We start from the raw sequence: 14,509 nt of genomic DNA on the forward strand, positions 1-14,509 counted from the left end.
GGACTACATTCACCAGCACAGTGATGTCGTCATTCTCATGCATTGCTCTAGGTTGCGTGCACTATTTTCCTTTCACTTGATGTAACCGTGGCAGAGAGACCTGAAGTATGACTACTTTCAGACAGCCATACTCCAAATATTCAGCATTAGAGAACTGCAACATTCTCAACATTTTCATGGCAGTCAGTCATGGAGCATGGTGGAGGAACTTTTCTGTACAGTGGAGAATTAATCCATAGGGCCTGTGCCCAGGGGCCCTGGCCAATTTGGGGGCTCCCACAGGAGCGCCGGAACCAGTGTAGAAGTGGGGGGCCATTGGCACTGGAACTGTGGCCCCACCCCCTGCTCCTATTCTTCCCTCTGGGGATCCACCCCTTGCTCCACCTTTCCCCCAAGGCCCAACCCCTGCCAAGCCAGAAGCTGGAGCTGGGCCATGGTAAGAGCTGCCCAAGGAGCCAAGGACACTGTAGGGAGCCCCAGACCCTCCACCTGCCCTAGGCAAGTCTTATCAGCTCCCCCACCACGAAGTGAAACCCCTACCACCACCACTTAGCACCTGCCCGAGACTACTATGCCCATGTTAAAAAGTGAGTGGGCATGGCCTCCCTGGATCGCTCCGCTTTTGGTGCCCCTGGGCCTTGGAGGTGTGGGGGGCCCAAATGTTCTTTGTGCCCAGGGCCTCAATAACTCTTAATCCATCTCTGTTTATGTAGCTGACCATTCTGTCTCTCTCACAAGGAAGTGCACACATATCAGTGTTTCTGCTTGCAGCTCATCCAATAGTTGTTTTCTTCTGTACCATCAACCAAAACACCAAATTATCATCCTCCCTCACTGTAGCGTGCAAACATGAGGAAGCTAGACCGGTTTCCATCCCCAAAACACCAAAACTCTAGGAAGAAATCAGTGTGACCTTCTGGGAAAAGCTGCAAGAGCCTTGGTGGTGATTGATTGTGACATGCCCCCTTTCTGCCATAGACATCAGTCTTCACCAACCTCACTTCCCTCCTCCCCACTCCAGTATCCATGAGAAAACTGGTCATGGCCTAATCTGTATCTTTCTTCTTCCTCCTACCAATCCACAAAAGATGCCACTTCTCCCCCTTGAGCTCAGTTATCTGAGGCCTGGTCTACACTACGGGTTTAAACCGAATTTAGCAGCGTTAAACCGAATTAACCCTGCACCCGTCCACACAACGAAGCCCTTTATATCGATATAAAGGACTCTTTAAACCGATTTCTGTACTCCTCCCCGACGAGGGGAATAGTGCTGAAATCGGTATTGCCATGTCGGATTAGGGTTAGTGCGGCCGCAATTCGACAGCGTTGGCCTCTGGGCGGTATCCCACAGTGCACCATTGTGACCGCTCTGGAAAGCAATCTGAACTCGGATGCACTGGCCAGGTTGACAGAAAAAGCCCCGCAAACTTTTGAATTTCATTTCCTGTTTGCCCAGCGTGGAGCTCTGATCAGCACGGGTGGCCATGCAGTCCCAAATCCAGAAAGAGCTCCAGCATGGACCGTACGGGAGATACTGGATCTGATCGCTGTATGGGGAGACAAATCTGTTCTATCGGAGCTCCTTGACAGAAGACAAAATGCCAAAGCATTTGAAAAAATCTCCAGGATATGATAGACAGAGGCCACAGCAGGGACTCAGCACAGTGCTGCATGACAAGCGTAACGGAAAGCCAAAGAATCAAATGGATGCTCATGGAGGGAGGGAGGGGGGACTGAGGACTCCAGCTATCCCACAGTCCCCGCAGTCTCCGAAAAGCATTTGCATTCTTGGCTGAGCTTCCAATGCCTGAAGGGTCAAAAAACATTGTCCAGGGTGTTTCAGGGTATATCTCGTCAATTTACCCCTCCTTCCCCCCCGCCTCCCATGAAAGAAAAGGGAAAAAAAATCGCTTCTTGCCTTTTTTCAATGTCACCATATGTCTACTGCATGCTGCTGGTAGACGTGGTGCTGCGGCGCTGAACAGCAGCATCCCCTCCCCTTCCTTTCCTGATGGCAGACGGTGCGAAATGGTGGAAAACCATCCTCATCATCCCATGAGTGCTCCTGGCTGGCCTCAGTAAAAATGGGAATGACTCCTGGTCATTCCCGGCAGATGGTACCAAAGGCTTGGTAACCGTCTTCATCATAGCAGCTGGAGGCTGAGCGCCATCGCCGCCCCCCCCCCACTTTTATGTCTAAAGAAAAGATTCTGTACTCCTTGGACTATCATAGCAGCAGGAGGCTGCACTTCTCTCCCCCCGCCCCCTTTAATGTCCTGCCTGTACTATCATAGCAGCTGGAGGCTGCCTCCCCCTCATTTTATCTCGCTAAAAAGTCAGTGTTTCTTATTCTTGCATTCTTTATTACTTCATCACACAAATGAGGGGACACTGCCACAGTAGCCCAGGAGGATTGAGGGAGGAGGGAAGCAATGGGTGGGGTTGTTGCAGGGGCACCCCCTAGAATGGCATGCAGCTCATCATTTCTGCGGGATCTCTGGGGCTCTGACACAGAGCGGCTGTGCTCTCTGATTCTCTAGTACACTTGCCCCATATTCTAGGCAAGACTGACTCTATTTTTAGACAAAACATAAAGAAGGGAATGACCCGGGGAGTCATTCCCATTTTTGTCCATGCGCCCCCAACCGACAGTGAGGCCAGCCAGGAGCACCCATGACAGCAGCAGACGGTACAAAAGGATTGATAACCATCATCGCCAATTTCCAATTGCAAACAGTGCAAAATGACTGATAACCATCATCTCATCGCCAATTTACAATGGCAGACAGTGCAGTAGGGATGGTAACCATCTCTGCTACCTTGCAAAGGCAAATGAATGCTGCTGTGTAGCACTGCAGTACCGCCTCTGTCAGCAGCATCCAGTACACATACGGTGATAGTGACAAAAGGTAAAACAGGCTCCATGGTTGCCATGCTATGGCGTCTGCCAGGACAATCCAGGGGAAAAAGGGCACGAAATGATTGTCTGCCTTTGCTTTCACGGAGGAAGGATTGAGTGATGACATTTACCCAGAATCACCCGCAACACTGTTTTTTGCACCATCATGCACTGGGATCTCAACCCAGAATTCCAGTGGGCGGGGGAGACTGCGGGAACTACGGGATAGCTACAGGATAACTACTCACAGTGCAACGCTCCAGAAATCGACGCTTGCCTCGGTACGTGGACGCACACCGCTGAATTAATGTGCTTAGTGTGGCTGCGTGCACTCAACTTTATACAATCTGTTTTAAAAAACGGTTTCTGTAAAATCGGAATAATTCCGTAGTGTAGACATACCCCGCGATTCTCAATGTTTTATTTTTTTAAATGAAAATATATATATGTATGTATATGTGTGTGTATGTATATATATATATAATCATAAACATACATATTTTATGTGAACAGTGACTCCTTTGGATCTCCTAAGTATACCTTGTTTTTTATATCTATCTTGTAGACCATAAATTCTTTGTGTTAGGAACTGTTTTGATATTTATTTGATACCTCGTTGTCAGCACTTAACAAATTAATAATCTTTTTGTGTGTTTCACGGCCCTTGAGAAATGATCAGTCCTTGAACACTGTAGGTTGATACTGAGCTCACAACAGAAATGGAATATCTTCAGGGGAACATTTCAGGAGACTTTGCACACTGGCACTAGAGAAGATTTTTGGGAGAATCACCAGTGTGTCCAGAATATGATTGAGTTCTGGGGGAGCTGTTGATAAATCCTCTTCCCTGTTGAAGGCTCTGCAGGAAGATTAATCCCATCCAGATCCTGGTCTATACTGAGTGTCATTTAAAATAAAATCCTCATTTACTTCACCACTTTATTTGGCTTTCCACAGTAACTTCAGAAATCCCTCTCATAGGGTGGAAAATACTGCAAATTATACAGTACATAAAACTAACGTTGAAAAGAACTATTGAGTTTTGTTTTTAAAATCTTATTGTCAAACAACATATGAAAAAACACACTGTGGCAAAGTACCTGTTCCTTCTCTGCTGGCTCAGTCCCCTTTTTCCTTGGAGACACAGGCTTGGGCAAAGTAAAGTCCTTCCCGGTTGCTCAGGGTCTGGCTGATCCTTTTCTCAGTCAGTCCTTTGCTCTGTTTTTCTCCCCTTCTGGGAAGAGCGCAAGTCTTCCTGGCTGGAAGAGTTCAGAGTCTTGCTGCACCTACTCACTGGCAGCTTCTCTCACTCCCCTCCCTGCCAGGGAGGGTTTAAAAAGGTCTCCAACAATTTGGGCCAGCTGAACCTAATTAGTTCCCTGGCAACCCCTGTTCCAGCTGAACCTTATTTCTCCATGGCTATCTCCCCTCAATGAATAGGGAGAGGCCTTTTAGCCCCTCTGGGACTAATTACTATCCCTCCTTTGGTAGCTATTTGTCCTGGGTTTGCCACAACACATTTTAAAGGAAAGAGGGCCTGGATTATGAATTGTAGCCACAGATTCACACTGGAGACAGTGCAGAGGTTAACTGCTCTAATAGGAGCTCTGACGGCATTGTTTCTCATGCAGGTACAATTCTATATAACCATTGAAGAGAATGCATTAACCTCTCCCCTCTGCATCCTACCAGCTCTTTTGGCCAATACATGTGTTTGTAGAAGCTAGTGCCTGTGGTGGCTCTAACTGTGCAAAGTGCTTGCACTCCCTGACGAAAGGATTCCTATCATTCCTGGCCCTTCTGTGGGAGACTGAGCTTCTTGCATTGTCTCCCTACCTCCTTCCCTCCCTTGCACGGTTTGACAGAGGTCAACCATCTGACTGCTGGCTTGGTTTTGCAGCTCATGCATTTTAGTTTTGAGGCTAGCATTGATTTATTCTCTTTTTGTTTAGGTGCTTCCATGTCTTTTTATTATATGCTCATTAGGACATAATATAGTAGATCACATAGAGTCCTATAGTACTGTCATAATTTGGTTACTTTGAACCTAATTTCCAAAGGTGTTGAGCACCCACAACTCAAGTTGAAGTCCATTGGAGCTGCTGGCATTCAGCACCTCTACAATTTAGGCTTTTTATGTTGTTTTGGTACCATGTCGTTTTTGAAAATTATATGCTGCTTTTAGTTTTTTTTAGTTCTAGATACATATATTTGGAAGAAAATGTGTATCATGGTCATATTACTCATTAAAAAGAACAGACAAAACCTACAGATTGCTAATTTGATAGCATTCATATGTAGACACTTTGAACCGCAGTTTTGCTGTATCTGCTGACATGTAGATCTATCTGATTTATTTTTTAATTTTAGGGACCTCTAGCAATAAGAGTTGCAAAATTGGCCATCAATCAAGGGATGGAGGTAAGGATATATATTTGTTGGTAACAGTGAGTGGAAGCCTGGAGAGCGGGGAACAGTTCCTAAAATAGAGGATTAAAAATTAATGTTCTTTCTAGACTTGTTTTAAATTTCAAACCATATAGTCTTTCAAAACCTAGTTAGTTGAATCCAGTCTAAAGTAAAGCAATGGTTCTTACTTTTATGACTTCATATTGATTTCATCCTGCTCCTGAAGATATGGTTGATGCTGATGGGGCACTACAGTACCAAAACTTACTATAACTTGATACAATGTGCATGAGTTATTAATGTTAGAAAGTAATCATACAACTTGTTTAATAGTAATTTATGCCAAAGGGTGGGGAAAAAAGCTTTCCTAAATTCATGTAAAAACTATGGTTGTTTTAAAACCAAATGATACGAAAATCAATCTCATCATCAACAGGATAAAGGTTTGCCAGTAAAACTGAAGGCCAAAAAGGACATTGCTGCTTATAATAATTTAGTATAGAATAGAATAGTGTTAAGAATCTGATTTAAATACAAAAAGATATGCCAAACAGCCACTCCTGAGTGTTCTCTGTTGATCTAGCTCTAGAGTTCATTAAGATGGGAGCAGACTCACACTTGTGCTTAACTTTAAGCCTATGAGTCTCCTGCTGAACTCAATGGGACTACTCAGATACTTAAAGTTAAACCCGGGCATGAATTTTTGCAGCATCACAACTTAGAGCACAGTTTGGCCCAGAGAAGAGTGTGATCACAGCTCATTTGCAATGTAAAACCTCAGTATAACAGGATAAGTTAAGGATGTACTCTGTTTCAGGTTTTTTATTTGTTTGTTTTAAAGGTTGACATACAACTACCCAGACACCTGAGTTGAGTAGGGTTACATTAACGATGAAAAGTAAAAGTACACAAAGGGTGTAAATTAAGCTCACAAATACAAATTAGTTTTTTAAGGGTATAAATCCAAGGTTGAATTCAGTGGTACACAAGGTAGAAACTTTTGTAAGAAAAAATTCTAAGTTCCCGACACAGTAGGTAGGTGAGTGAAAATGACCTTGTTGACAAACCCAATGTGGTACACAAGGTCCCAGCTTTCAGAGGCTAGTAGAAAAAGTGCCCACTCATGGAATAGATAACACTTATGAAAAGCAGGTAGCTAAACAGAGAGGAAATAATGGAGGAGGAAAATAAGCCCTTTCAACTGTTTTGGCCACCACACAAAGAAATCTCAGAGGGTCCCAGAGGCAGTCCAAGATCAAAATTGGTTTCATCCTTATATATTTTCCTAATCATCAAGACAAATCCTTAAGAGATATAGCTTCCTGGCAGATCAAGCTCCTACAGATCAGTCTCTAGATAGGTCCTTAAGATGGTCTGGGTGGGTAGTCAGTCTATCCATTATTGGCAGTCTTACTGCATCACCAAAGCTTTTGTTGATCATGTGATTGCTGGTTGTGTAATAGCATTTCTTGAGAAACACACTTTGTAATTTGTTGGACTTTCATACATGTTTTTATATATATATGTTAATTTACTACAATATTTTGGTAAAATTGAAGTATATTTTAAATTGTACAACATTGAAATCATTATAGGTAAAATGCATGAATGTAAATAAATGTATTTATTGTCAAGGCTACATATTATATATATATATATATATATATATATATATATATATATATTATCAATGCATATTATTGATAAAGCAAATAAAGGACATGTAAAATTATACAATTTATATAGGTAAAATATACTAATATTATGTAATAAAATAATGGAAGGAGAAATATTATATCACATCAGGAATATATGTACCTTATCAATGTATTACCATATTTCACAAAAACATGTCTGAGTATATGACTGCTGTTTTTTCACTTTTTCTCGGCCTCGTGGCTGAGGGATGAAAACATTAGCTATATTGAAGTATAAAAAGATCATGAATTTGACCCTTTTTAAGTGCTGAAATTGCAGTTGGGTCTGACAATCTACTGAATAGTGGTTACATCACAGAATAAGGAAACTGATTACAGAAATACCGACCAACCCATAACCACAGGGTAGTGAAGAATTTCTGCATAAAGTTACTGTGCAGAGGGACTTTGCTGGATTGCTTTAATGTTTGGGATATTGGAATACAGTATTTGAGTTAACTGTCAGAAAATGAAGTGTGCGCTATGTACAGAAAGTTATTCACTCTTACAATATTTATTTTTTGTTTCCCAGGTGGATTTAGTAACAGGCTTAGCAATTGAAGAAGCCTGTTATGCTCAGGTATGTAACACAATTATGCAAAAAAACCCCCAAAACCCCTCAGTTAAAGACTGCATTGAAAATCATACAGAAACGCAGCTCAAAAGTAATTTATATTTTCTCCCAGCAGCATTTCAGATCGAAATTTAACCTTTTCTCTTAGCCATTTCTATTTTAGTTTTTACATGGAAATCTTAAAGAAGGAAGTGGAGTTTAAGACAAAGTCATCCCTTTGTATAAAGGGGCTATTTAGGGAGGGGAAGTTGGACACAGAGCCAGATCTTCAGATGGTGTAAATTGGCATATCGTTGTTGACTTCAGTGGAGATATGCTGATACGTAATGCTTAAGGGTCTGGTCCATAATCTGGTCCATAAACTAAAGAGATTCTGCCTTGCTGCCTACACAGAGGGAAGAGATTCCCTGCATGTTTTACCCCAACCCCTTAAACAGAGTAGTAAGTAATTAAGTAAGAGTAGAGCTATTATATTACTTCTGTATTTGGCATTGGTATGACCCTTACAGTAATACTGTGTTCAGTTCTAGTTTCCACACTTCAAGAAAGAGGTTGAAAAATTGGAGGGGGTTCAGATAAGAGCCACAAGAATGATTACATTATTGGAAAATATGTCTTACAGTGAAACAATTTAGGAGCTCAATCTGTTTAGTGTATCAAAGAGAAGGCTAAGGGGTGACTTGATCCAAGTCTGTAAGTACCTCAATGAGAACTGAAATTTGATAATAGAGGGCACTTGAATCTAAGTATAATAGGAACCTGTAGCTGGAAGTTGAAGCTAGACGAATGCAAACTAAAAATGTGATGCAGTTGTTTAACAGGAGGGTAATTAATCATTGAAAAAACTTAATGTGTTGTGATGGATTCTTCATCACTGGAAATTTTTAAATCAGGATTGGCTGCTTTAGATCAAGTACAGCTATTGAACTTGAAACATGGAAGTCCTATTGCTCTGTTATGCAGGAGGTCAGACTACGAACTGTGCGAGTAGAAGTGCATGGTTAGAAGTAAGCGTACAGTGCGTGGTTGGTTTTATGTAGTTTTAATTTTGTAGGTGTGGGCAGGGTTTCAAACTAAAGTGATATGAGGCTTATTCATTTAGACAGTTGAACAAGAGCCTGTTTTGTTATCTGACTACTCTATTTGAGGAATCTTTAACTATGCCCATCACTTCAGCATCTTTTTAATCCCTTCAAACCATTGCCATATCTCTGCCAAAGGAGGTATTTACATGTTACATAGGGAAATACTGCAGGCACTATAGTTGATTGTCAAGCACTTGTGAGAATTTTAACTCTCCCCTACCCCCAATCAGTAGTTCTGGGTGCATCCACTGTCAGCAGTGTTAAACTGCCTGGGAAAGTATAACTGTGGGTGTAAAATAATGGAGTTTTTATAGTCGTCTTATTTTACAGCTTTAATGATAAAATGTTCTTTCTGTACTAAAATAATAGTGTTTAATAATTATCTTAAAACACAGAAGGCCAGATCTTCAACTGGTATAAGTCAGCATGGCTGAAGTAACTTCTGTGGAGTGATACTTATTTATACCAGCTGAAGATCCGGCCCTCAGTCTCTGAATCAGTTGTGTGTAGAGTGTTTTCACACTCTTTTGTAATTTCTGTATTATACTATAGTCTGCAGATCGTGTCCATTAAAGAAAGGTGTCAATATACCTTATTTTTTAAATGTCGGTATTGATAATACAAAGTTAATCTGTTCTTTGCAGACTATTCCAACAAAAGACAGAATTGAAGGTCTTCTTGCTTTTAAAGAAAAGAGGCCCCCTCACTACAAGGGAGAATAGGAGAAACTGATACCTTGAAAATACAAATGAGATAAACATGGCTGGAAGGACCTTTTGGCTGCACTTTGCCTCAGCGCATGGCATATCACAACCACCAAAGTAAAAGCAAACCCTACCTACATTACAACATCTGGAATGTGTCCAGACATGTGCCTGGCTCAAGAATATGTATCAAGTCATACTCAGCCTGGTTTATGAAGGTTGCTCTGTATATTTGCAAGGTCACAGGTTCATAAGCATTTCTTTTATTTCATATGTATGAAACTAACCATTCCACAATTTAAAAAAAAAAAAAGTAAATTCTTTTAATAGACAAAGTCTATAAAGTAATATGGAATGTTTGTCTGTTGTTCCATTTTATCAAAATAAGTGATTTCTACACACCAAAAATGTGAAATTATACCAAATAAGATTTCTAAATGATTCACTATCTATTCTAGCTGAATATGTAAATTATTAATAAAGTTAGTCGAAATCAGAAGAATGATTGGAAGATTATAAACTTTATTTACTTGTCTCATACTGTAATAAGTAAGATAAGCTTCATTTTGAGGCTACTATACAGTGGTGTTCTGTGTTACTCTATCTTCATGTTCAGTCACACAAGGCTATATGGTAAACCTTGCCTCTCATCCCAGATACCTCCGAAACATCATCTCACTAATACTATCTGCTAAGGAGTAACTTTTAATTCACTTGCCCCATTTCTTTTTGTTTTTTATTTCCAGGTGGTATTAAACTTTTTATTGCGGAGCTATAGTTACACATTTTAAAAGCTCCCAAAATGCTGGATCTTGTGTGACCATTTTTTCAGGTTCTAATAATACTGTACTTATATACAGCTGCTCTGAATTGAAATGCTCTTTTCCTTTGTTGAAACATAAACCTCTGGGCTTTGAAGTGAAGAAACTACTGTACTGTGTGTGTGGAGGTGCCATGGAAAATGGTCTCTTTAAAATATTCTGTCAACTTACTGGTAAGTAAATGTGGCTGAGCAATCAGATATTAACTTATTTATATGGAAACAACCTCCTTCATGTTTGATTTGCATTGTCTTTGTGAAACTTCTGCATGCACTGCTGTTTCTGCAACATTAGCTATGGTCACTCTCCAGAACTATGGAGATATAGCCGCTGATCAACATGAAATGACAAGAACTCATTAAAATTCATATTTAGCCATATCTTTACATGTAAATTGATTATATCTGGTGGACTGCACTTTGCTGAGTGATAAACTTGCTGAGTTGATCATTTCATGCATGATAATTTGCAAATAAAGCACTGGTGCTTGTTTTTATAGTCATGTAAAGCCTGTAAGGTCATTTTCTCCTATTTTCAAAATGCTAAAATATCATTTTCATTTTTACTGAGTAGGAAATAATTATGTTAATAGGAGAAAAAATATTACATCTATGCAGGATGGTTTGTGTCTCATAACTATGATACACAGTCTGGTTATTGAGCTTCCTTTAGTTTTCTAACAAGCACTGATTAAATAACTTCAGTACATGTATATGAAAACATTTTATTGACTTGAAATACTATGGCAGAAAAAATAGTCTGCTCAACCCACTATGTACATTCTTGATTTAGGCTAGGAGTTTTGATTTAAGTAAAATATTTTGCTGTCACAATAGTTACAACATTCGTTTTTCTCAGGGAAAGATGTGGCCATGCTGTGGCATTTTGAGGTCCTTCTCTTGAAGTCAGCAGTTTGAATAATATTGCAAAGGGAGTATAAGATGGAGACTTTTTTCTAAAGTACTTGTAGGTCATGATACTTGAATAGTTTTGAGGGAAAATTGTTCAGCAAAAGATATGCAAGAGACCTCTGTGTATGTATAAATTAAAAGTGAAATAATATCATAATGACTTCATCTTGATTAATTAATGTCAAAATTAGAATTCTGCTTCCTGAATTGGGGTACTGGGGCAAAAAATTCTCTCACTAGTCTGACCTCTGCTCATTAGTCTGAACTCTGCTCATTATACCTGCTATCTGTCACTCCTTCAAATACTGGGTCTCAGCCCTGTCAGTTTCTGGCAGAATTCTGTCTTCCTGTACATACACTGTCTCTCCTTTTTTAGCTGCAGTATAAGTGTCTTATATGCACTCTTTAGCTTTCCTGAAAGATTGTTCCATGAGTCGGGGGTGGGAGGGACACAGGGGCATAAGCAGCTTTCATCCACTCTCTCTCACCAAACTCATATTTATAATATTTCAGAAGCAGGCTTGAGCTTGGGTGGCTAGCTTGAGTCTCTGCCAGAGCTGCAATGTCCACACTATTTTTAGCATGTTAGCTTCAGTACTGCTAGCATGAGTCTGTCTGCCTGGGCTGGGAGGCCTCTTTTGCTGCTGGTCTTACTAGATAATCATAATGGTCCAATCTAGCCTTAAAATCCATGAATGAATTAATCTTAAAGCACTGACTTTTCTCAATTACTGTTATACTAACATCTTTTCCAAATAACCTTTATTGACTCGCTGGGGAAAAGTTTCAAAAGTGTCTAAGGGTATGTTTATACTACCCGCTGGATTGGCAGGTAGTGTTCGATATATTGGAGATCGATTTATCGCATCTCGTCTGGATGTGATAAATCGATCCGCTAATAGACGCCCATACTCCATCTTGGGAGGAGAGTAAATGAAATCGACGGGGGCACCGCGGCAGTCGACTTGCTGCCGCGAGGATGGCCAGGTAAGTCGAACTAAGATACTTCGACTTCAGCTACGCAAATAGCGTAGCTGAAGTTGTGTATCTTAATTCGAAACCCTCCCCGCCTCCCAGTGTAGACCAGCCCTTAATGACTTAAGTCGCTCTGTCACTTTACAATTTTTTCCCAACAATTTTCAAAATGTTTCAGAGTCTGTTGAGATTAATAAGCTAGTTAATGGGAGGAGGAATAGCTCAGTGGTTTGAGCATTGGCCTGCTAAACCGAGGGTTGTGAGTTCAGTCCTTGAGGGGGCCATTTAGGAATCTGGGGCTAAATAAATAATTGGGGATTGGTCCTGCCTTGAGCAGGGGATTGGACTAGATGACCTCCTGAGGTCCTTTCCAACCCTGATATTCTATGATTCTATGATCACTTTGAATGTGTTGGTTTATGGAGCATTTCTATGTGGTCTGTGTTTCTGTAAAATGTCAGTCAGTCTTCAAGCAATGATACTTGTTCATAGTATTTCTTCAGGGTTCTTACTGTAGCCTGTCTAGAGGTGCTCTTAACCAACTGCACTCAAAATACTAAGCACTACTATACATCATGCACAGCCACTTCTTATTTTTGTTTGTAAGATGTTTCTTTGTTGTACATTCACCCATGATCAAATCTGTTGTTCTTTCATTTCTTTCTTTTGGGCCGTAAGCTTGAATCTCTCAAACATTACATCTAATAACACCGTCAACAATGGGAATGATGAAGTTACTATATGGGGGAGGGGGAGTGATATGTTTGTCCCAAGGTGTGCTTGTCATACATACTTTTACCAATAATTTTAAAAAGAGACAGCTATCCTTAAACAATCAGAAGAGATAGAATAATAAGCAGATAAACCAAATGAGAGGTATGTTTAGCTAAACAGTAACAAAAAGTAAGAAGTCATGAGTCTCCTCCATACATGATTCTCTTAAAGGACTCCTTTTTCATCCTGTACATTTTACTGTTTTTTGGTATTGTTTCTTTGGACATGTATTATTTTCTAGCTGCACAGGTACTATGGGGAGGGTGTGATATGAGAACCTGAATAGATTTGTTTAATCACCGTTAACACAAAACTTTAAAAAAGCATTAATAGGATAGTTTTAACAAATTCACAAAAATGGTTTGTTTATTTTCTACAGAAAGACTGAATCTGAAACCATCAGTTTATTAAAAATATATATATAAAATATATATATATATATATATATAGCCTCAAATTACATTCAGTTGCAGCTTCTGAATAGAACTCAATGTAGTTTTTGTTAATCTTACAGAATTCATTATGCATACATACAAATTTTTGGCCTGTCAGACTGGAACAGATCCTTTCAATACCCTGATCTTGAATGCAATTTGTGTTATAATAACTTTCTGTTGGGTTTCCATGTAAAGCACTCAAATGAAAAACCTTTGACTTGGTAAAGAATTCCCTATGCAAGTTTGTGTTTTGAATGTTACAAGTTTCATTGCTTTTGTGTGTGTGCACAAAACACTTCAAAGTCCTGATTAGTGATTCCAACTCTGTTTATCATTTCTAAAGAGTTTAATTAGTAAAATGTTTATAACATCATATTTGTGTTAAAGAAATGAGTACATTCCAGCTTTCACACTGCATAATACAATCACTTTCAAAAGAACATGAACAAGTTTTGTTTTATATTTAAAAAACTTACACAGCAAACTGGCGTGAAACAAAAAATTATCGTTCTTTTATTTCAGCTATCTCTAATTGATTTAACATTTTTCTTAAAACATAAGGGATTTTGTGATATCATTTTTGGCTCAAATTTTCATAACATATTTTAAAAAATCAAATGCCAGTGGTACAAGTTCTGAAAAAAACTATTTGTGGATCATCTGCATAGTATATCTTAGGAAGACAAAATTTAATATTTAAATGATATGGGAAAAGTTTGCTGTGCTTTCATTATAGCTGAATATAAATAAACACATCTGAGTGCTCTTGTAGATAGAGCATTGTTCTGCATCCCTTACTCATGTGATGAATTTTTGCTCCAAGAAGCAGTTCCACTGGCTTCCTAAAATTGAACACTTGTCAAACTATTTCTATAAATTGGTGTAATTCATTGTAAAGACTGCAAGATTGGAGCTGCTGTTGCCCCAATCCTTAGTCATGTTGGATAGGACTTAAAAGAACAGCCCATTGACTCTGATGGAATTATTCACAGTAGCAAGTACTGTTCCCAGCAGTGTCTGCAGTATCATACTCTTTAATAAGGTAGGGGCTGTGTTTCATGTTACATAATGTTGTTACTTGTATATTCCATAATCCAATGTTGTTGCTTGTATATTCTTGTAAGAACTGCGAGTCCATCATTCTAAAAAGTAGAAATGCTAGGAAAGTAGGAATTTTTTAAAACATTGTGTGGAACCAGTGTCCTATAGCTGTTGTTTACCTA

At 39.5% G+C, this 14,509-nt stretch overlaps 1 protein-coding gene across 3 annotated transcripts in view; it reads left to right on the plus strand.

Moving 5' to 3' along the window:
- Positions 1-13,267, plus strand: part of AUH (AU RNA binding methylglutaconyl-CoA hydratase) — a 187,848-nt gene extending 174,581 nt beyond the window's left edge. For all 3 annotated transcript variants that reach the window (XM_050945940.1, XM_050945941.1, XM_050945942.1), the window contains 3 exons: positions 5,270-5,320; positions 7,538-7,585; positions 9,309-13,267. In XM_050945940.1, the coding sequence (XP_050801897.1) occupies positions 5,270-5,320; positions 7,538-7,585; positions 9,309-9,386 (177 nt within the window). In that variant the 3' untranslated portion in view covers positions 9,387-13,267. The remainder of the gene's footprint in view (positions 1-5,269; positions 5,321-7,537; positions 7,586-9,308) is intronic.
- The last annotated feature ends 1,242 nt before the right edge of the window (positions 13,268-14,509 follow it).

The sequence above is a fragment of the Gopherus flavomarginatus genome, chromosome 3, assembly GCF_025201925.1.
Source record: "Gopherus flavomarginatus isolate rGopFla2 chromosome 3, rGopFla2.mat.asm, whole genome shotgun sequence".
In the NCBI taxonomy this organism is placed as follows: domain Eukaryota; kingdom Metazoa; phylum Chordata; order Testudines; family Testudinidae; genus Gopherus; species Gopherus flavomarginatus.